The sequence below is a fragment of the Ixodes scapularis genome, unplaced genomic scaffold (assembly GCF_016920785.2).
Source record: "Ixodes scapularis isolate PalLabHiFi unplaced genomic scaffold, ASM1692078v2 PGA_scaffold4__175_contigs__length_147842914, whole genome shotgun sequence".
Classification (NCBI taxonomy): domain Eukaryota; kingdom Metazoa; phylum Arthropoda; class Arachnida; order Ixodida; family Ixodidae; genus Ixodes; species Ixodes scapularis.
In genome coordinates this window covers 142,671,904-142,695,061 of record NW_024609879.1, presented here as the reverse complement: position 1 = coordinate 142,695,061, position 23,158 = coordinate 142,671,904, and the positions used below count along the sequence as shown (strand labels likewise).

The 23,158-nt window shown below is 44.6% G+C and overlaps 2 protein-coding genes across 3 annotated transcripts in view; one reads left to right on the top strand and one right to left on the bottom strand.

Annotated features, from left to right (window-relative positions):
• Positions 1-1,949: 1,949 nt before the first annotated feature.
• LOC8041505 (zinc finger protein 3) lies at positions 1,950-11,057 on the bottom strand. Its single transcript, XM_040215973.1, has 4 exons — positions 10,941-11,057; positions 10,729-10,780; positions 6,063-6,182; positions 1,950-3,505 (listed from the first exon to the last, which is right to left on the bottom strand). Exons 1-4 carry the CDS (start codon positions 11,055-11,057, stop codon positions 3,009-3,011), a joined length of 786 nt encoding a protein of 261 aa, XP_040071907.1. The 3' UTR covers positions 1,950-3,008.
• A 216-nt stretch (positions 11,058-11,273) lies between these two features.
• LOC8041507 overlaps positions 11,274-23,158 on the top strand; it is a 44,851-nt gene continuing 32,966 nt past the window's right edge. Inside the window, exons 1-8 of one of the 2 annotated variants that reach the window (XM_002414730.5) lie at positions 11,274-11,464; positions 11,619-11,731; positions 14,773-14,861; positions 16,670-16,759; positions 17,095-17,213; positions 17,678-17,800; positions 18,807-18,891; positions 22,560-22,627. In XM_002414730.5, the coding sequence (XP_002414775.3) occupies positions 11,309-11,464; positions 11,619-11,731; positions 14,773-14,861; positions 16,670-16,759; positions 17,095-17,213; positions 17,678-17,800; positions 18,807-18,891; positions 22,560-22,627 (843 nt within the window). In that variant the 5' untranslated portion in view covers positions 11,274-11,308. The remainder of the gene's footprint in view (positions 11,465-11,618; positions 11,732-14,772; positions 14,862-16,669; positions 16,760-17,094; positions 17,214-17,677; positions 17,801-18,806; positions 18,892-22,559; positions 22,628-23,158) is intronic. The other variant, XM_040215970.3, reaches the window with a different exon arrangement.

Here is a 23,158-nt window from a genome sequence, read left to right as displayed (position 1 = left end):
GAGGCCTTAGTTAAGCTTGAACTTTCACTTCATTGAGCAAGTCATTTTTACCATGTGAAATTTCAAGGTGTACAGCGCAATCCCCTTATAACGATACCACATATAATGGCATCTGCTTATAACAGTTTCTAGTCTAGATACAACGATAATCAGTTATAACAACATAATTTTCATGTTTCCTTATTATAGTTATAAGGGGATTGCACTGTAGTTCTCTTTCTCTAAAAAGTGAGAGCAACAAACTTGCCAATGTCGGGCACGTTTGCAGACGACAAAGTTAGTGACACTGCTAACTTGCAGCACCATCTCCTGATAGGCGCAGCAAGCAGACATCGGGGTGTGTCGTTTGCTGGCTGCGCCTATGTTGCGGTGTGACATCTTGCCTCTCACAGGAAAGGGAGGGGAGAGAGCTCTGCCTCTTTCAGGAAGTTTCAAGAGAAGCCTGCAGTCGGTACCTATGCACTGCTGTCCTGCGTAAAAAAAGCATGCATATGCACTATCCAAGAGGGTTCTTTAAACAAAAGCTAAGGAGCTTCTCAAAAAAAGAAAAAAAGTTAGAGGTGTATTTTAGAGTATTTTTATCCGGTGAATATGAATATCACATTCATTTTCTCCGAAGGTGTAACTAAATGTGAGAAATGTCCGACCAGTCGTTGCGTCATAAAAGGAGTTTTCGGCCGTCAAGCATGCGTCACTCGTGTGGAGAGCACGTGCAATTGCATGCTTGCCAGTTATATTCCCCTGCACTGGCACCAGTCGTGACATCTTTTTCTCACATTTTTTAAAATAGCAAGATTGCATGAGCGTAGCTTTGTCAAGTGCTGAAGATGCGAAAGAGCGGAGATTCCGAAAACTGCTACTATGACGTAACCCCTCTGGGAAGGAGGGGCTTCAGCAGAACTTAGAAAATGATTTTCTATAGCCTCTGTGCACCAAATTGAAAAATATTCTCGATATTCGTGATCCTGGAGTCTAAATGAAGACGATTGAAGTGTTTTACTCAAATACAGAACCACTTCAGTTTCCCTTAAAAGGATCTAGAATTTCAAAAAGGGGATTTGCATTAGGGTTCTTTTAGCCCTGGGGCTAAGTTGGTGGCCACGGGGGCCAATAGAAAAAGACAATATACCAAATTTTCCAGACTATACATGATTAAAATTTTACTCGATGCAGACTATCTAAAGGTGCGGACAATGCAAGAATCCGTTTTTTTCTAGATTGTTTACTGTGACATGAAGGATTCTACGAATAACAGAGTATATTAATGCTGATTTACATACAATACAAGCTTCTTTGTAAGCTAGTACAGCAGGCATTTGTCAACGTCTGCTGTGTATGATATTTCTAAGTGCGGACTATGCAAGGTGTGGGCTATGCACCAAATAAAACTTTTATTTTTGACACCAAATGTTTCTCTGCTGAATATGCATTGGGTGCAGACCATGGTCTGGAAAATATGGTAAGGTAATTAGTTAGCTAAGTAAAGGGGCAGCGCAACGATTTTATTGTTAAAAGAATTTGCAGCTTGTATTTTTTATACTGGTAATCTTGGCATAAGTGAGAAAAAACGGTCCACCTTCCCTCGAAATACCGCAATTTTGCTGTGTGATGACAAAGGAGAAAACATTTTTGTCCTAATCTGCAGCCACGTGTGGCGGTCATTGAAACTATGGTATGACGTCGTTCAGAAGACGGAAGTTTCGTGGCACCATCTATCAAGTCAACAAAAGCATTCCCTCTCTATCGCTACCCTCCCCATCTTTCCTGTTGCGGCGGACCATCTTGATCGCTCACCACGACCTTCAACAATGCTAAGGGGAAGCGGTGCTCCATTGTAGCCGAATCCGACCTCGAACAGTCAACAATTCCGGAGCACGGTTCTACAATTGATGTGTTTGTGCCACGGGCAGTGTGACACAAGCGCAGAGTGGAGGGATTGACGTCGTGAGTGCGTTTGGCCGGTTAGTTCCTTTATAGGGTCTCCCTCCATATCCACTTATCTACATGTATGGATGAAGGTATGACAAGTGAAAATGCAACTTCATGCATGCCCAAAAGAAAGCTTTAAAATATGCAGTTATGCCAACCTCTAAATAACAGAAATAACAGTGCAGACAATTCCAAGACTCCACCTGAAGCAGCTAGTTTATAAATGTAAAAAAACAAAAAAAGACGAAAGACACATAAACACTTATGAGTTGTGAATGCGAAAGCATGAATGTCGTTTTTTTGCTCCCTTAGTTTGTCTGCGGCGTAGTGGCGTGGACAGCCATGTTTCCCCGACCGACAGTTGAGCACACGCTCTCGTGAAGTGGCCACGCTGCGCTGAGCTCGGCCGTGCAGCCTCTCCAGAGCTTGCACAAGCGGGCTCTGCTGCCAGGCCTGCACCGTCGGCCGGGCCGCTGCACGTGCTGCGCCGCCATGGAGAGGGCTTCTCTGGTGACGTCTTTTGGAACAATGGGAGCCTCGTTCCTTGATGAAGCACTCCAACCAATGGGAGCATAATCCATCAGAAATCGGCCTCACTTGGGAAAGGGGATTTTAGGTGCCGTTTGACCAACGTTTGGCGTGGTTTCAAGGCTGATGACGTCGGTTCATTCCATGCGACAGTTAATGCTTTCACATTTAAAACAGCAAAAGTGGTTATGGTATTAGTTATATTTATCGTGTCAAGAAAGATTAAACTGGCAGTCTCTTGAGGCTCCCCTGTCATTTGTTTTCCTTTAAATGCAAAATATGCCATAAAGCATCACAACCATGCAAACCCTACTGCTCAGAAATGGAGCAGATGCATGCCTATATATAGCGCAAGTTCGTCTGCTTCTGTTGCAGGGGTTGTAGTGACGTGAAAACGCAGTGCTCAGATTGAAGGATGGGGGCAGACCTCGAGGCACGTCACCACAACCCCTGCAAAAAGAAGGTGACAATCTTGCGACCCACATTAAACAGGTATGAATGTGCTGCTGAGCTCAAAACCAGTCTTGCCACAAGTATCACGGGTTGCGGGCCTAGCACTTGTGGCATCTCTGTCGATGTCCCTTCAGATGGCTTATCTGCGAGAACGTCCTTCCGCAGACCTCGCACCTGTACGGCCGCTCTCCGGTGTGTATCCTCTTGTGCTCCTTCAGGTTGGAGCTGTGCCTAAACGCACTCCCGCACGTGCCACACTTGAAAGGCCTCTCCCCCGTGTGGACCCTTTGGTGAACATGGAGGCTGCCCTTGTACGCAAAGGTCTTCTGGCAGATGAGACAACTGAAAGGCTTTCCCTGCACGTACGTTCGTGCGTGTGTGGAGACGTGCTGAGTGGCGATGCTGGAGAGAGGGAGGCCGCAGCCCTGGCGATTGGCCTGTTGTTGGTCCAACGTGTGTTCAGGCACGTCGGACCTGTCCCATTGGTCCGACCTGTTCTGTGGCACGTCGGATCCGTCTTTTTGCGAACAGGGGTCACTCTTGTGCTGGGGGTCAAAGCTCGCCGCTTCGCCGGCGATTGCTGTCTCGGTCCAACCTGTGGGAGTGACACGAAGAAGGCAGGTTAGGTCTGGTTGGCAACATTGAATGGCTACTTCAGCCAAAGGCAGGCATTTGTTCTCCCGTTTACAAACTAAGAATATGCATTAACAGTTTATGACGAAAGCTCTCCGCATATTTTCGGGTGAACGTTTCAGCTAACTAAGCACTGGAATTTCGTGTAAGGTTACGATTTTGTGCCTCGACAAATTGGAGCAACAAAGAGCAGAACCCTCTCTTGCGGCACTGTTAATATGACAAGATTTATGCTTTGCCATTCAAGTTAGTGCCCAGCTCTGGTAACACCACTGAAATCGTGGAACCTTTATCAGTTTATTGAAACGGCAATGCATGGTTTAGAACTACACCATTGTAAGAAAATATGTATGCGACCCACCAGATCACCTGACACTAAAAGGAAGAAAGAAGAATTGCTAACAATGGGAAAAATGCAGTTCAAGATGGTGAGTCGTATATCTAAAGTCCATGTTACTAGCAGCCGATCCAACAACGTCGATCGTAGGGACAAATAATGTGACTGAGATGCGTTACCATGCAGCGTGAGCAACGTCAACTACAGCGAAAACTAGCAGTGCCGCGACACCCCCCCCGCCCCCCGCTTTTGTGGCCCGCTGCAACACCCCCCCCAAGCGCTGCACCCAAGGTGGTCCGCACCCCCCCCCCCCCCCTCGTGACGTCACTGGTAGAGGGGCAGACTCCGAGAACCTTTCGTGTTATTCTTTTTAATTGCAACGATAAAGATTTGTTTGGTTCTCATCCTCCAGACCTCTTCCTGCTGCCTCAGAGTATTCACACATGAGTTAAAAGCAGCTCGAAGTAAGCAATCCATGCAGGTTCCATTTTTTTTGGAGGGCAGAAGGTTGAACGACCATTTCTTTTTTCTTTTATCTTTCGGGGTAAAAATAAGGTCACCAAGTTGCAGAGTGTCCAATCGCCCCAAATTTTAGCTTTGCTGCCCTCCGTCTCACTTGAAGTTCGACTGCAGTTTACAGTACAATTGGACGGAGCCAATCAAGTGGCACCAAAAATGCACCGTCACGGCGCTCTTCGCCTTTCTACGTCTGTGATCGCCAACGAAACCAATCGTACATGTGGAAGGCGCCGTGATCCCGCACTTTTACCCGTGCGCCGCTCGATGACGATGCGCTTTTAGGGCTGCCCGATTGGCTCCACCGTATCGTGGATTCGACTGCAGTTGGACCTAAAGTGAAACGGCGTACATGTAACCTGCGGTCGCGAACTTGGTCGGTGTGTTCGAGAGGTCCCGGCTGGCTCTGTGCCGTTTGGTTTTGTTTGCTGCGCTGCCTCTAGCTAGGCAGTGTCCCTAATCTGTGACGTCGACTTTTGCTCGTGCTTTGTTTTTCTGAACTCACTGAACTAATTGTATAGTTTGGATAAGAAAAAAAAATATTGTAGCACATAAAAATTATAGTTGTTCCTAGAAATTCGATTACTTTGAAAAGTAATTGGATTACTGGTGCGAATGCTGTGTGAACAAACTAATCGTATGATTATCAAATCCCTCTGATAAGAAACCGATTACAAGAAATTTGATTACTTGTAACGCATACCATGTGTGCGTGTAACAAAACAGCACCCCCCCCCCCCCCCCCCGATTTCTCTCTAAAGCACGGCATGCAACGTACGGAGAAAGAAAATAAAAATAAATTAAGGTTGCAGGGATGTGAAAATGTCCGACTTCACCAAAAGCACCGTCGACCACAAACGTAGCTTCTTTAGTGTCATTTGCGGGACGAAAACAGGTTTGGGTCGTCTGCACAGAGGCTTGTTCACACACTTACGCTTGCTTACGACCAAGTTCTTGCGATCTCTCGTGACGGGAGAACACACTGGCTTGCTGGCCCACTTACCAGATGACTCTCGAACTACATTTTACTAGAGCGAAGCTTTCAAAATATTTGCGAGATCAAATGTATGTACATCTACGAAAAACGGTCATCTATAACAGTGTCAAAGGTTTACCAAGCCAAAAAAGAAAAGAATAATGAGCGAAAGAAAAATAGGAAGTACATGTACGGAAATGGTGTGGTCCACAGCTACCCAACAGGTCTCGCAAGAGATTTTAAGAGGTTTTAAGGCACTCGGTTGTAAGGAGTTGCAACTGGGCGAACCGGCCCCGACAGGCCGTACCTTTGTAGGACCACATCCCGAAAAACCCAGCCACTTAAAGGGCATCTCATCCCCCGGGGAGCTTCCGTGAATCTCTGAGTGAGCCCTAGCAAAAAAGTGAGAACGGACGGTCGCCTTCCAGTGTGCACCCTTTCGTACCTATGGTGGCATCTGTTCTGCAGCAGTAGCAGTGCGGTGCCTGGAACGCATCTCGCGACTGCTCTATTTACCACGACCAAAAGAGTGGTCCCTCGATTTCTGCCCGACAACGACGTAAAACCGTCGGTCGTGCTGCTGCCAGTTGTGATCCGCGCAGCATCGCAGCGGCAACGGTGAATGTGGCAGACGAGTTTCGGGCATTGTGGTTGCGGCAAGCGCAGAAGGGGCATCGTAACCTGTCCTACCTTGGTGATGCTTCTTCCACGTTTGCCGATCCGGCCCGGCTTTCTGGAAGCGCAGGACGCTGCCCCTGGGCTCGCAGTAGGTGGCCAGCCATTCTTCGTAGGAAGCCGTCTCGGCAAACTCTGTTGGGAAGGCAGATCGAACTTCATTTATACTTCATTTTTTATTTATTATCACATATTCATCGAACTACGCTTGACCAACCGGCCCCAGCAGAAAGAACCAAGGAAAGAAAAAGATGAGACGTACGGCAACACTCGCGCGTGTAAAACCAGAAAACTGATGGATTGCATTCGTCCAAGGAGAACTCCCAAGAGGGGAAGCGCCAAGACGCAGCACAGAAACGAGGGTGTTGTCCCTAAACATCCAGAGAAACACTGCCGTGAAAAAGCAATATATGGGGTGTCTGATTGTATATTACAAATAGCTTTATTTAAGAAAAAAAAAGCTGCAAAAGGGCGCATTCATCTGGTACGTGCAGGCAAGTTATAGGGCCGGGGGGACATAATGCAGAGAGCTAATTGTCACGAAAAGCCGAATAATTAAGTAAAATTTGTTGATTAACTTTCTAACTAGCGAAAATAAACATGGTCTCAATCAGAAACTCGCTGAGCATCACCTAAAGCCACGAAACCAGTCAAGAGTGTAAGGACTCTAAACATGTGGGGGTACGCCAAAGTTGCCACTCATGAACTGGACGCAAGGCTGACAGCCTTGCGCCCAGTTGCCCAAGTGGTAAATTTAGTGTACCACCATGCTTCCCACACAGTTTTAAAAAATTGACTGATATAGCGGTGTTTAATTATGCTAAGCAAGTTTCTAATCGGAACCATATGTTTCTTTTCACTAATTAAAACGTTAATCGGCAAATTTCAGTTGATATTTCCAGTTATTGTGACCATTAGACCTATACATTAGGTCCCCCGACCGTATAACTCACCTTCATGTACCACATGAATGCATTGTTCACAGCCTGTTCGAGTTAAGATCAAGCTGTTCTAATCAAAAATCAAACACCACGTTTCAACGTGACCTGTGCCTCTTCAGTGCATGTCAAGATGTCGCCCTACCAAGAAAATGCCAATACACTCGCACACAATTCGAGAATTCAATCACTGCCTTCGAGGAAAGTGTGGTGCAAGTGCAGCACTCTCTGTGCTTTCTTGTGTCCACACAAGGTACAATGTAAAATGCAACAACAATAACACATCACACGTATCATGTCACACATGAGATGATAACATCAGATCAGGCGAGTCGGCTAGAAGTAGGGCAGACGGGGAAAGGCAGCATGCAATTCGGCTGAGCTGCGATAAACTGTGACCGCGCCCCGTTTCATCCGATTCGGTCGCATTTGTGTGAAGAATGTAGCCACTGCCAAAGGTTGACTTGGCCAGTGACTCGCTCTCTTTTCAAGGTGGTGACACGTAGATCGGCTCATTTTTGTCCAGACGGCGTCCAGAGTGCTTGACCTGCAAGGCTTAGAAGAAGGTGAACGGTCAAGAAACAGTCACTCAAAGTGATCATACATTTTCTCATGAATGTCACTAATGCATACAATGAACAAAGCAGGTACTGGGGTAAAATATTAAGGTAGGATAGTTGGATATGCCTATTACAAATAAGTAGTGCAAAAGTCAAGTACACACTGACGGAAGCACTTACTCACAACTGTCATTTCAATACTCACATGGAAGATGAGAAACAAGTAGCGTTTCTTTCTCCTTCAGAGCTGAGAAAAAATATAAAAAAGAAAGAGAATGATTTTACATTCAAGAAGATTGAGAAATAGCAAAAAAAAAAAGGGAAGAGGAAGTTGCTGACAGTAGACCACTGATACAACCTCAAGTAGGGAAGGTAAGGTAATGAAGTTCTTTGGCACTTAACGCCACGGATGGTGCACTGACGCAAGAGTTTTCCCTTTCTTTGATGGTCATCGCCTCGTATAGTTCCCTTGATCTCTTTTCACGGAACCTTTAGAGGACTTCTGTTTCTGTCAGTATCGGCTTGCAGTTACAGCCTCTCACGTGCATGTGTGATGTCCTACATTCCCAGGGTATCACACAACATAAAAGAGGTGGCTTCCAGGTATGACATCCCTGTTGTATTTTCAGCACCAGACAAGCTCAAAAAACTGTCCAAAGATAAATACCCCGCAGGAACGTCACAATGAATGTGATCTGAGACACGAGCAAACATACATACCTTGCCAAAGCCAGGTTATATGTAAAATACCTTTCACCCGTGGCAAAATATACATAGGTCAGTCAGGCCGTGAACACCAGGTTACGGGAACATGCTCCGGGGCATCTCGCAGTGCACATGAGAAAAAAAATTGGGTTGTGTGCATGTTTATACAGCCTAGAACTTGGTCTGCTTCAATAGGCGGCGAGTCTCCCAGCTGTAGATGAGAAATTTAGCCAGTGCAGTACAACCGCTAGCCCGGGTTCTTTAACGTGCATCACACAGTAGTGATACATGACCGCATGCTGGTACAATGATCGAAACAGGCAGGGGTGGGGATTGAACCCAGGAACCCTAAGTTCTGCAGCGCAAGCTTTCGTTCTACGTGCTCCAAGCTGGTGTGCGCTAGCCCACTCGCCCACCGATCTCCCCCTGGAGACGAAAGACAGGAACATAGTGCTGACACATGACTTTGTTTTCTCTCTCATTTTCTTCAATGCATAAAAGCAATGAGGTAGAATAAAAAGAAAGAAAGATACATTCACGACGGTACACTTCTTCAGTCGCCCATTCGAAAATATAGAAACCAAGTGTCACAGAATATGACAGTATTGTTACTTATTCTGTTACACTCCGTTTTTATATGTTCAAATGGCTGGCTGAAGAAGTTTCCTGCTGTGAATGTGTCTTTTCCTTTCTCATCCCACTTCATTGCTGGTATGTATTGAAGACAATGAAAAAAGAAAACGAAGTCGTGAACTCCAGTGAGTCTACGTTGATATCTGCCAACAACAACAAAGACTCAGCGCTGTGTTTCTGTCATTCGTCTACTCGTCCCTGTGTCTTTTTTGCACCGTTTTCTCCCCATTATCTAGAAGAGCAACCCAAATAATTTGCTTCTATGAATGCACGACCCCATTATTCTTAGCTTTCCTGCACTGCGTGAATCGCTTACCTTCCCCGAGCCATAGCTTGTAGAGTTTTCGAACTGCCATGACGAATTGCCATTTTCCATTCTGCGTTTTTATGCTATGGGGTGTTTTAATTTTTGATGTAATTCACTCACCTCTGTAATGTGTCTGGCCCCAAGGGTAGGATTAGATCCGCAGGGAAGTCCTTCAGCCGTCCCGCCCCTAGCACAACCTTCAATGACACATCGGCGTCTCGCGGCCTTTGAGCGCATATGTGCAGCCAAAGCAAGGCAACGAGCACATGCTGGAGGGTTAGAAGCCAGGCATCTGAAGGAGGCACCCTGCCGTTCTCGCCCTGCCAGTAACTATAGACAGATTAATAAATATGCTCCGGGAATTCATACTATAATGGGGTCGTGCATTCATATAGAATTCATACTATAGAAACAAAGTAGTGCAGGCAGCTGCACAACGCAGGTGGCATCATTGGAGCTGCCAGTGTCGCAGAGTTGGAATGATTCCGGAATCATTACGCATGTCCACGACTCGAGAATGGAACGGGAATAAAATGGCGGCAGCGCTGGGTGGGATGGAATGGGGTTGGAATTAGATGCCCTTTGTCCGGAATCGAGTGGGAATGGAATGGGCTCAATTGTTATGCGTGGTATTTCAATCATTAGTTAGGGCCTATGGCCTGCTGGTGCAACACTAGCGCACAGTTAAAGTGACTCTTGAACCAGTGCATGGAAATTAGGAGAAGGTATATGCGGCGTCGCTTCTGACACCATACTAGCGGTGCTGCGGTACTTACAAGTATCCGAAGCAAACGGCACAATAGCTTTTCTTGCTCCATGCACGAACTAGAAATTTTTAACACCTTATCAAACATATATAGTGGCCATGTATATCCAACAAGTGGAGGGCATACGGACTGTTTGACAAATAAATGGGTGGTTCTAACTTTTGATGTCTGTTGCGAGCTTTCTGCTTTTCATGGCACAACCGATGTCTGCATCTGATTTGCCTACACACACCCCTTGTTTTTCTGAAGGCACCCGCGTAATTCGCAACGACTCCTCTATTCTCAAGTGCCCCCCCCCCCCCCCCCCCTTGCCCCCTCCCCTAAAAATCTAGATACCCCCTCTTATTTTAAATCCTGGGGAAACCCGTGGTCTGCATTGCCATCAAATGCTCTGAGCTACCACCGCCCGGCTTAGTATAATTAGTAATTTGTGGATGCGTTTGATAACATCAGCTTTATAGGGCTCTTTTTTTCGTAATGACAGCACAGCTGCCAAGTGTCATTTTCACGTTCATGAATTAGAAGAACGGAATATGGACGGTTCAGTCATTTCAGGAATGGGAATGGGCCCATCCAAAGAGCTGAGAGAAATAGAATTATCGGAAACTCTAATTCCCGGAATGGAAATGGAATGGAATGAGTGTGCTCATTTGGCAACACTGGTGGACACGTGCAAAGCGCAAAAAAGAGTGATACAAAGGATACAAAACACACGAAGCATCACACAGTTGTTGTCGTTTAGAAGCATGTTAGCAAATAACTGGAACTCACTTTCGCAGAATGCTGGAGGCACGATTTCAGTCTCAATAAGAGGCCAAAAAGACTAGAAATCAAAAAGTAGATGTCGAATTAACCGTTAGATGTTTGGACAACGTGAGGTTAGTATGCCAGTGTTTGGGGCGACATTGTTACACGCTGTAAATATCAAAGATGGACGTTTTGCGCGAGATTACTTGACGGAAGGCGATTTCATTTCTTCCCACCTCACATACTGCTCTCCGTACGAATGCAGGAATCCTACGATCATGACCACGCTTGAAAGATGACCAACAAAACGGACGCAAATCCAAGTATGACGCGTAGGACGCGTAGTGATTCATAGTTGTAATAGTTACTATGGTTACCATGGAGGAGGTAAAGCGTGGTCGGGATCGCAGTGAAGCTCCGTCTTCAACGTTGCAATATTTTAAACTATTAAGAAAGTAGTTTAAAATATTACTCAACCGTTTAATAAATAATAAAAACATTTTATTTATACTAAATGTTTTGTAATAAAAGTTAGGTTTCTTGATACGGCATTTTAAGTTGTTGTTTTTTATTGAAGAACCGCAGAACACTCGTGACGTCTTTTATGCGCCTTGGTTCGAATGTTTGCCATGTTTGCTCATTTTGCCGGTGCTTGTCAGTTAGAACTTCTACCTCGGTCATTTCTACAAATTGTGTTAATCGCACTTCCTATTATGACTCGACTGTTTCGACGTTCACTTCTTCGTCATTAGACCTTTCGGTGAGTCTTCGTAGTGTCCCCGGCGGTTTAGAGGAACAACGGTGCGGTCGAAGATGCACCTGCGGTTTCGGTCCATTTGAATTATTATTATTGCTTGTTTGGTTCCGTTGTCCCCGACTTTGTTTACCATCTTGCCGTCGTGTCCGTCTTTCAGGTGGTCGTTAACCCTTCCCCTGTCCTTCGTCCAGGCAGAGTGACTGTCCACCTTCACGATCCAGCCATGTCAAATATCAAGGTAGCGGTCCGCGTCAGGCCGCTCAGTCAAGCGTAAGTCATGATGATAATCTTGTGACAAAAGGAACAAGGGGTACAAAGCACAACCCCAAATCTGCAAATACAGCTAGGTGTCAAAGTGTCGTAACTAACCGTTATAACCGTCGTAACTAACCGTTTTCGGCACAAGCTGGGCAGAGATCACGCCAAACTACTAATTATCATGGATGAAAAAGGAATAAAACAATTAAAAGAGGGACAACACAACCACATCTAAGATGTGGTTGTGTTGTCCCTCTTTTAATTGTTTTATTCTTTCTTCATCCATGACTTAAACCAACACGCTTTTCTCCCAAGCGTACTAATTATTGTTTCTTTTTTTTCTTTTTTTTTTTTTCTTGAAATACATTTGGTTGTTCTGCGTTTTCGGTTTCTATTATTTTCAAAATTCGGCGTACCTTTTCGGTGTTTTAAAATTCAATTTTCGTTTGTTTTTTTTTTTTGGTGAATATAAAATGAACACCAACGGACACCGTATCAGATGAGCCCTGTAGGTCTGATATTTGTGCTCACACAAAGAATAACGGCACAGATAAGTTGACAAAGAAATGGACAATTTATTTGGAAAATGTGTGCAACTGTAAAAGAATCAATAAAAAAAAGCAGTACAAACAAGTCATATATGAAGCCTATGCCAAAAAGCATGGAACTTCGCCTTCTATATATCAGGATTGCGTGATCTTGTAGTAGACACACAAGTACTTTCCCAGGTTTCCCTCATTGATCCCCACTTTTTCTTTCCTGTTAATATGACCCTGAGCTTAGTGAATGCCCTCTCAATGCTAACACTGGCGGGCTGAGGAGATGAAGTGCTGCGTGAGCCAAAATCGCCCAATCAACCAATTGTGACCGCCAAAAGAGATGCGGTGCGACGTTTTGAAGCACAACACAACATGCAGAGCTTGCATCAAGTCATTCTTCCTTACAACGAGTTTGAAAACACGCTCGTACATGGCGAAGTCATGGGGCATTTCGGACTTCGCGTTCCGATCGATGATGCAAACATTAAACCAAAACGTCGAGATGGCATCCGTGTGCCCCATAGATTCGGACACATTTCGATAGACACTGTCTTTCCACTTTTTCGCCACGGCTCTGTGGTACGACAGGAAGGTTAAAGTGACCTTTTCCGGTTAAAACTGAATTTTAAAAAAATGGATTCGACGTACTTTATTTGGTTTTTATTGGTTGAAATCGAAAATGCCGAACCTAAAAACTGACTTTTTTCGGTTGAAAACGAATTTCCGAAAATGAATTCGGCATACTTTTATCGGTTTAAACCGAAAACTCCGAACCCTAGTTATACCTAACATTCCTTCAAGTTTGCAGAGGCCAACTTGCATTTTTATTTCCTTCTTGAGCTGATTTAAAGGGTCCCTGCAATTACTTCTTTACTAATTTTTAATTTGCACCGAACCTGAGCGCACTGAACGTAGTAAATTAACAAAACTTTTCTTTTCTCAAATTTCGCTTTATTTTAAAAGTTATAGTCAAATTAAAATGACAAAAACAAGCAAAAAATAACCGCCTTCATGACGTCCTTGGCTGCTTGAGTGGCTATGAACTAGAGGAGGGGTAGTGAGCTTAGCGAGCAGTCGCAGGCTGCCGCACTCAGGGTCGACGGCGCGAGAGGGCACCACTAAAGCGTGTTCCGGGTAGGCTGTATGCAGCAGGCAGCCAGAGCGGCTCTCATTGCATTTGCTGCGCAATTAAACACTAATTCGGCATGACACTTCATTGGCCACAAACGACAGTAAACACGGGGCAAAGATCAGTTCAGAATGGGAGCCACTTCGCACTGCCATACCGCGAAACAGCGAAACCGCCAGACAAAGCTGCTCGCCGAAGGCCTTCGGAACGCTCGGAGCCGGTCGGAGCCTCCAGTCCCTACGACCACAGCGCCGCCGTGGTCGACGGGTCATTTCTTGTTTCCGTACTTTATGAACTGCATTTTTTCTTTTCTGATCTAAAATACTGAACAAAAACTACTTTTATAAATAATTTAAACGGTTCACGCAACTTATATTTTGTATTTCAACTAAAAAGAAGCTTTTAGCGGCTCTGACCAGTAGTAAGTCCAGGACCAAAGACGTCGCATATCGCACTCTTTCGGTACCGCGGGTCCCCGCCGTCGGTGGAGGAGGTTTCCGCGTTGTCCGGTTAAAATATGACTCGGTGATATTTAGTTACTCTCTCCGTGCCCGCTGGCTTGCCCGAACCCCAAGAGACGTGGAAAACGCAAAAAAGGTAGACGCTTGAATATGATTGCAGGGCCTCTTTAAGGTACCATCCTCTGCTCTTTGTTTCTCTTTATTCTCTTGTTCTCTATTTTGGCACTCATGAGTCCCCTTTTTCAAAATTACTCTGCTCATAGAATCTTGAAAGATTCACATGCTCAGAATGAGCATGTAAATATCGGTTCATGAAGCATACATTTGTTTCATCACACTGTTTCTTAGAAGAAATTTATAAGACAGACCAAAACAAGACTGTCTTAATCCATTTTCTTGTTGCTTTCCTTTTCTTTTTTTATCTGTAGCTTACAAGCATGTTTTAATGGACCATTTTAGAAATGTGCAGGTTCAGATGGTTCTGGTATGAAAATGGGGCATTTCCTTTAGTAAGGAAGCAAGATTCCGTTGGCTCTATTGAGCTGTACTGACCCAGCTTGGTTTATCTGAAAAGGTGGACTTTTCAAAAGGAAATTTGAGGCCTGCATACCATCCCCCTTCCCCTTTGCCCATTTGAGTCTCCGAATAAGAGGCTATTCCCCCCATCGAGGTTGACAAAAGTATTGCCTCTAACCTGAAATAGAGTTTGTTGGTTACAGTACTCAAAAATAGGGCAAGACACACAAAACACACCCTTGTGTAGGGCGTGGTTTGTGTACCTCTCCTTGTTTCTTCTTATTACCTCTTTCCAATGGATAGTCCCTTTATAAATGTGACTCTCACTCTATGTGGGACAGTCACCCTTATGGGTAACTAAATAGGGATGCAAACAAGGAAACCGCTTCTTGACTTTACGCTTTGCAGGGAGATTGACGGTGGTGACCAGCCCCACTGGACTATTAAAGACAACTCTATGTTCCCTGATGACAAAGTGGATGTGGTGCACACGTTTGGTGAGTTTATATTACTCTACACGTTTACACACGGCAGATTTATAGGAACACAGGATAAGAGTTATGTCTAGTCAAGCCACAAAAGTTTTTACCTTGCTTGTACGGGTAATATCTTGCTGTACATTAGGATGCAACTCAATTGCAGAAATTGCCACCTTGTTTTGGTTGTCGTTGAGTTTCAGAGAGGTCTTCTTTCGAGACTTAATAGTAGACAATGTTTCGCTGAGGGACCGAGCCTTTTGCAGGCCGGGATAATTCATGTACTTGTTCGTTATGCAATGAACTTCTGTATGTAGAAACCTAGTCTCGTAATAAAGCATGGACGACCATTCTAGGGCTCGGTGGGTGGATGGATGGTTGGATAGATATATTAACTCCTTTATAACGTGCAATGACTTGCACCCCCCAGCCCAGGGGTTCTCAAACTAGGTTCCGGGGAACACGGGTTCCACGAGCTGGTCTCATGGGTTCCGCAAACACCCAAATTGCAACCCCCCCCTCCCCCCCACGCCGCAGGCTGCGCAGAAGGACCATGCAAAGCGCCTTCATCTCACTTTGTACTGACATTGCGATTGATATGGTGGGGATATATGAGAAGCAACACAAGCAAAATTGCCTACAATAGACCATTTGCTATATTCCCAAGCGCCCCGTCCCGCACTCGAGGAATCCTTCAGCTCCCTAGCGACCGCTAAATTTCGACCAACTCCATCGTTACACAGTTCTTCAGCGTAATTCAAAGTCACCCTGAACAAGCGCCTGATATACCCCAAGAACCTGTCATATCACCTTTAAAATTGCTCGTCAATGTCAGCATTTTTGATACTGCGCATGCGATCCACCTTTCAACCTGGCTGAGCTGCAGAAATCTCTTACAATCTTATCATTCTCGTGATTGTTGTTTGAGCAGGAATTGCTTAAAAAGCTGATAATTCGCAACAACAAAAACCAGGATTTCGCTCGGAGTCTGCGGGGCTGTTTGTAGCATTTTTATTGTTTCTAATTTAATATCAGCATGATAATAATGTAAGAGATTTCTTTGAGCCTGTCCAGGTTGAAGGGTGGACAGCATGCACAGTGTCAAAGACGCTGACATTGAGGAGAAATTTTAAAAGCGATATGACAGATCATTGGAGTATATCGGGCGCTTGTTCAAGGTGACTCCGAATTACGCTCAAAAGCTGTGCAACCAAGGATAGGGTCGAAATTACCGATCACTAAAAAGCTGAAGGAACACCGTTTCCGTGATTTTTTTAGCGCGGGCTAGGACACTTGGGGGATATAGCAAATGGTCTATCGCGCATCTGTTGCATGTCAGTCGGCAAATATGGAGGGGGAGGGGGGGTTCCACGGCAGTTTTTTAGGCTTCCTGGGGATCCGTGAGACCAAAAAGTTTGAGAACCCCTGCCCTAGTTTAAGAACTAGAAATAAAACTGATTCCTCTGGCCCCTCCCTCCTTCCTGCTAAGCAGATCCATAGGTCAATTTCCGTGAACTTGATCGTGGAAAACTACCGTATTTACTCAGCACGGGTCGATCTGCAATCGTAACCAGGAAACATTGTGCAATTGTAGACAAACTTTCAGTGCCCATCGAACTGACCCAGATGCGCGCATCCCTATGAAAGTTAGACATTACAGCCAGGAAAACATATCAATGTGGTTCTACTGTAAGATTCACGGTTCTCACACTCATGAATTCCTTTCGTAGGCAGGCCAAGGTAATGCCTCGTGTCAGTGAAGTCTTAATAGTAGATCTGTATAACTCGTTGCCAATTCTCGGGCTCGACTTCATTTTAATGTCTCTCAGATCGGGTCTTCGGACCCTCCCAGTGCAACTCCGACGTCTACCGGGAGATTGGCCAGCCCCTCGTGGAGTCTGTGATGAAGGGCTTCAACGGTGAGTATGTCCTTGCAGGTGCGCTCATTCTAAGATGGGCACTGCTTGTTCCCGAAAAGATTTATTTTTAGTGTGACTGCTCGGACGTAATTAAGCTTGTTCACACACTTGAGTTTGGCTACGACCGATTGAGGCAAGACCCGTTTTTAAGCCTGTTGCAATGGCTTACGACCAGCGCTGCAGCAGCGCATCGGTCGTAAGCCGTTGCAAGAGGCTTAAAGGCCAGTCTTGTCTCAGTCGGTCGTACTCGGTTTTAAGTGCGTGGACGGGCCTTTGGCAGTGTGACCGCGGCTTAAGGTTGTCGCGACACTTCCTGTTGCACCCTCCCGACGCAGGCACCCTGTTCGCCTACGGGCAGACAGCGTCGGGCAAGACTCACACCATGATGGGTACGGATCAAGAGATGGGTTTGATCCCGCTGGCGGTCAAGGAGGTGTTTAATATCATTGAAAATGTGAGTGTTTTTTTGTTTCTTGCTTGGACACTTTTTAGTGTGCATTGCGTTAGGGTCGTTTGACTCGCTCTATTTGAGAATGCAAAACCTGCCTGTTTCTTGGCACACATATCCCAATGGAGTTCTAAAAGCACGGCATTTATGGGTCCTCTTTGCCTCACTCTGTTTGTTGTTCTCTTTCCAGCTCTGGTAACCTTATTTATTTATTATGCCCTCATTACTTTAATGTTATTATAGATCTGTTACAAAGGGGACGGGGATTTGCATATTTATATGTAAATAAAAAACAAAGAGTCTCGCCATTAAAATATTGTGCCGAGGAGGCACTTTTTCACATCCCATTCCATAATTTATGATGCTTCCTTCGTGAGCTGTGTTTCTTTAAACTGTTGTAAGATGTTATGCTGGTGTGACTGAGGCTGTTGCCTCGAGGTTTATGTGCAGTGTTGGCTGGACTGTTGCAGGTGCCCGACAGGGAGTACTTGTTGCGCATCTCCTACCTGGAGATCTACAATGAGAACCTGCACGACCTGATGAAGACGCCGAGCGGCTCTTACTTTCAGAGCCTGCAGCTGAGGGAGAATTCGGTGGGCCCTTCCTCTTTGCTTCTAAATTTCTACGGCTGTGGCCACGTGCCGCCCACAATACCCGCCGCCCATGGCGGAGTGGCTGAATGTAGCGGGGAAAATTGACCCTTTGAGTGTCGGTTTTGTAGCTTCTACAACGGAGCTGTTAAGGGCTAGTTTCCCCAGTATCGTGTGCGTTGACAAACAGATGTTGACTCAAAACTGCAGACAGGTACCGCCGTCTATGAGCGACGGTGGCAACCTTTCCAGCCTTTCCACTCTGGTTTTCACCAAAGTGGAAAGGCTGAATTTGTCTAGGCATCGTCCTGTAGGCATCATCCTCTAGGCATTGTCGTAGAGGTCGTAAAGATAACAGCTTTGCTGTTCTTTCATCTTCACATGAAGTGGAAGGTCTCTGCATATTTTTTTCTCCCGTGCGCCGAACGCAGAATTTTGTCTTGGGCTAAACAATATGCATTTATAAAAGTTACACTGTTTCATGGGGAAAGCATTAATTGGTGCCTGTGTCCCTCCGACCTACAACATGTTTCTCGTATTGTGCTTTTTGAGAGTGTGCTATGCGGTAATGCCACGGCCTTGCCCCCGAGGTCACTGTTTCGAGCGGCCCCGCTCGGCCTTCATTTATTCGGACAGATAACTAGTCTACACGGTCGTCGAATACCGAGTTGATTATTATCTTCTAGGCCGCTGTGTTTTCCACGAAGCGTAGATGTGCCGTTTTGTAACAACGAGGATGCATACTGAAACAGAACTTTCCAAAAAAGAAGAAATATGTGCAATCGAAAAGTGACAAGAGAAGGTATGTTTTTATGGCTTGCCTATATGTGGCAAATAGAATGATGGTCCAGTTGGGAGGGGCAACGAGCAAACGGGTACTGAAACAAGACGGTCATGGGCCAGGGTATAATCAAGCGTGGCACTCCAATGGTTGATTGGTGAATTACTGCCACGTGACCAAAGCGTTTAGAGAGTAAAAAACAGCTTCTCACAAATTTCTTCTGCGTAGGATGGCGAGCCTTACGTCCAGGATCTCACCGAGCAGACGGTCTGTTCGATGGAGGCAGTCATGAAGGCGATGCAGCTCGGCGAGAGTAAGCGGTTTTTTCTCTTTTGGGCAAGTGCTCCCTTGTTCGTAGAACTCTGCCCAGCACGAACCTACCTTTTTTTGGACGTCAATTTGTGCCAACGCTCGTGCCGTGCATGCGCAGTTGCCGCCAAGCCCAACTGAAGGGGCATTTTGTGAAAATTTTTTGGTGATATGTGGATTGTGCAACCTATGGTGTAAAAAGAAAACTGGTATGTCTGAGAATAGAGCACCAAAGGACACTCCTTTGTGTTGCCGACTGCTGTGGCAGACGCAGTCAATTGCGCGGCAAAGAAACTGGACAGAGCTGGAAAACTCTGCCTACACGGATAGAAAGACGCACGGCAAGAGGTCATTGATATGTTGTCCGGCGAGATTTCAAGCCGAAAGTATGTCGCCTGAAACTGCCTGTGGAGAGTACCGTAGTCTACTTGTTTACATTTTGTGTCTTGGTCTTCAAAGATAAGTCTTGTCTAGTTTTTACAGTGGCAGCTGTTAGTGGTCCATTCCCCGGTTTTGCAAACGCGCGAGCTTAAGGGGAGGCACGGCCTAGGAATCGCGATTTTTTTCAAAAAAGTCACATTTTTGGAAAATAGGTTGACCAGCTTTTACAACTCAAAGAATGCTGTCCAAAAATTTTATTCCTGTAAGTAAAGTATTTACTCCGAAATAAATTATTTTCGAAGTGCTGGCGGCCGTTCGTATTTGCTCCGAAATAAATTATTTTCGAAGTGCTGGGACTCTTTCGTTCTGTTCGCAGCACTGTTCGCGATATCGTGCTCACAGACCGTAAAACCCCGTAGAAAACATAGCTGTTCACGCTCTTATTCGTCAAGCTGGAGAAACAAGAGCTCTGATTTGCTAGGACGAGCCACGTGACGTGACTCGTCCTAGCAAATCAGGAAGCTCTGTTGGAAATGGGCATACAGCCAGGGAGCTACCAAGCGTCATACGGAGAGAGGGCCACCAAGACGAAGGTTGCGAAGGCCCAAGTGAAAGCGCTCGAGTCCTCCAAGATGTCCCACAAAAAAAGGAAGATGGAAGCTGTGGCCAAGGCACAGAGGGACCGTGGAGAGGAAGGAGTGACATATGCCCCTGGAGCATTTTAGATGAAATGGCAAGCCCCATCTAAACTAAAACACTGTTCGAACTTTCAAACCCGTTTTTCTCAGCTTCATGTTTTCACCATTTTTTCACAGCTCTAAAACTATTGTTTGATGAGTTAAGCGCCCCCAAGTCTAATGTATGGCTTTTTTGGCATGAAATTTACTGGAGAACTCGGCTATACGCTTACTTTTTGCAAATTGTTATTTCTTCACACAAAAATGTTGACGTTTGTGAAACAAGAAAAAAATTAAAAATTCATACCACTATTGAAAGTTATTTTTTACGTGAAATATGGCCTTAAAAATTATTTCAAGCCTACTACCGATTAGTTTAGTCATTCAGCGTTATATCCCAACGAAGAAATTGTGCTTTCTTATTCATATTTTGAAACGATAGTTTTTTTCCTTTGGCACTGCTACATGTACATTTTTTTCAACGAATAAGGCTGTAACTTGTCAAAAAATAAACCTTTTGGGTTGAAAGTTGGTGTAGCCTCCTAAGTTTTGACGTTTAACATACCCTAAAAATTTCATTGACCTGGCACCAATACTTAAAAAGTAGACCCTCCAAGGTAGTGCCTCCCCTTAAGCTAAGAGTTTCCCCGCTAAATTTGCCAGGAACATTAAAGTTGGATGACCTGCGCCAAGGGACCTACAGATTCAGGTTCCACGCTAAATTTGTTTCGAACGATTTTAAAATTATTTATCAACGACGTATTGATGCTACATCAACACGTCAGTTCAATATCAAATCACTGTACGACGCACAATCAGCGCAGTGTCAATCGATCATCATATTCATATTATTGAATAAGCTGCAGAGCTGCCGCTGTCGGAACGCATCACGTCTTATGATAGTCGCGCAATTTTGCTCCCCATAAAGTTTCCACGATGTGCCACTTGGAACATTTTCTGTTTGGTTTATTTAGCTTTCCGTTGGTAGGGGGCGGTCAATTCATTGCGATTCTTTGCCGTCTTTTCCTGCGTCTTGGCATCCATTTATGTTGTCTTTAAGGGGAGATGTGCTTCAAACGAACGGCAATATTTGGCAAAACATCTGATTTGGGGTTTTATGAAGTTTTATTTTTTTCAAATGTTTATATTTGGTCTGTAAAACTAATTAGTGCCGGTCATTATCGCAAAATTAGTGAACACTCGTGTGAAGAGACGAGGCATCCCAAAATGGCATGAATTTGAGCCCCTCTTCTCTGCCTGGTTCAAGTCGCGTCTCCCGTCATCACATTTACGTTGACAAGTAGGCCTAGCCGTCTCCTCTCTATTGCAGTCTTCTGTAGCTTCAGTTTCTCTTGGATATTTATTAGCAAAATTAATTTTTCTGCTCCTCAAACAAGTACCGTATTTACTCGCATAATGAACGCACTTACACACTTTGTGCAAATGTCATTTTAAGTGCCAATATGATATGGCAGGGTACTGTGGCACGTCTCCTGATGGAGGCACGCCACAGCAGTCGTGCTCTATAAATTGCAAACCTTTTAAAGGGCGCTTTAGGTGTGCACCTTTTTTAAGATAAAGTACCCTACGAAGCTCACTCAGAATGGAGAGCAACGCAACCATTTTTAGGCTTAACCACTTTCACTTTGTCAGAAAACGGACCAGAGGCGATGGCGTGTTTGTTGACATCAGTGCGTCCGATAGGCGAAGAATGTCCGGGGCTGGGCGATTCCTCGACCCAAGCTTCGTCCAGCGTGCGCACCGCTTGGTTTCACAGTTGATCACTTCCCGCAAGTATGCACTTGCAGCTGCTTGCAGCCATTACAAGAGCGGCTTTGCTTGGCTTGGCTTGACTTGGCCTGACCGCTTGGCAGCAAAATTGGACGCAATTTGAGACTCGCTGCGCCGAAAGTTGGAAGTGCGTTCATTACACGAGGGGAAAAAAAAGAAGTCCAAGTATTGGTAGCCGTTTTGGGGGGTGCGTTCATTATGCGAGTAAATAGTGAATAGCTAAACATCTATGGTAAGGTACACATTTTTCTTTTTATTCAATTTTGGGGCATCTTCAGTTTGTGCACAAGAATTTCTGTTCTTAATATTGTCCTCTCACTACCAAATTTGGCATGCATATACTTTAGAATATGCAGAATGCAACTATCTAGGTTTGGTTAAAGTATATATTTTTTTTTACATTCATAAAAGATGTTAGAAACATTTGTTAGTCCCTTGATATGGCATTTTTGTTATTTTTAATTTTTTTTTAAAGCTTGGAAGGGAGGGACATGACCTAATGTAGCAATATTTTAACTTTCTTTGATTGTACACCTATCTCTTGGAAATTTAGGGTAGGTGTGTTAAGTGTGTTGCCATGCCTCACATGTGCACAAGTACATGTTTTCTTCTGTATCTACATTGCATCGAGAACCTAAAAAGCAAGCTGTATCAAATATAACGCCAGATTTATAAAGAGGGGATTAAGCACCATAAACTGTGAAAATTTAATTTCTTTATCGTAAGTAATAAAAAAAGTATTTTTCCCCTGGTGCATGTGTCTTTAACTTGGCTTTGAGTGCTCCTGCGCAAGTGTTTGTTCCATGGTTTGTTTTTCCCGAAGGGCATCGCCACATCGGCTGCACCAACCTCAACGCCAGGAGCTCACGGTCCCATACCATCTTCAAAATGGTGAGTGACTTAAGAGTGATTGATTTCCCTTACTGAATTAAGGAGACTGCTTTTCTGTTTTCACTCCTTTGGAGAAGTAAATTTTTTACATTCAATTCTTTTGGGTAGGATATATATATATATATATAGAAAATATAGAAATAAACAGAGAGTTTCTTTTCAAAGGGATCAAATATATATATATATATATATATTTGATCCCTTTGAAAAGAAACTCTCAGTTTGTTTATTTCTATATTTTTTTTCAAGGAGTAAATTCGTACATTCAGTCCTTTTGAAGAGTAAATATGTGTACTGTAAATGACTTCATTGCGAAGTGTGCCTTAAATATTTTGCGGATGAGGGTGGTACGCTATGTATTTGTTACCATAGTGACCTTATACACGAGTTCTGTTTTTTGCAATGTTTAAGTTGCAGAATTGGCAAAATCTAGGCATTACAGTATTGCACCTTTCGAGGAGTAAATTTATATATTTTATTCTTTTGGGAAGTAACTATGTATTTTGAGTCCTTTTTTGGAGGGGTTAATTG

Excerpts from the sequence above, each read along its gene's own strand:
- LOC8041505 (XM_040215973.1), bottom strand. The coding sequence starts at position 11,057 with ATGAATCACTACGCGTCCTACGCGTCATACTTGGATTTGCGTCCGTTT. Across the intron at positions 10,781-10,940 it reads TACGGAGAGCAGTATGTGAG|TCTTTTTGGCCTCTTATTGA; the intron begins GTGGGAAGAAAT and ends TTTGATTTCTAG. Across the intron at positions 6,183-10,728 it reads GCCTCCAGCATTCTGCGAAA|AGTTTGCCGAGACGGCTTCC; the intron begins GTGAGTTCCAGT and ends CCTTCCCAACAG.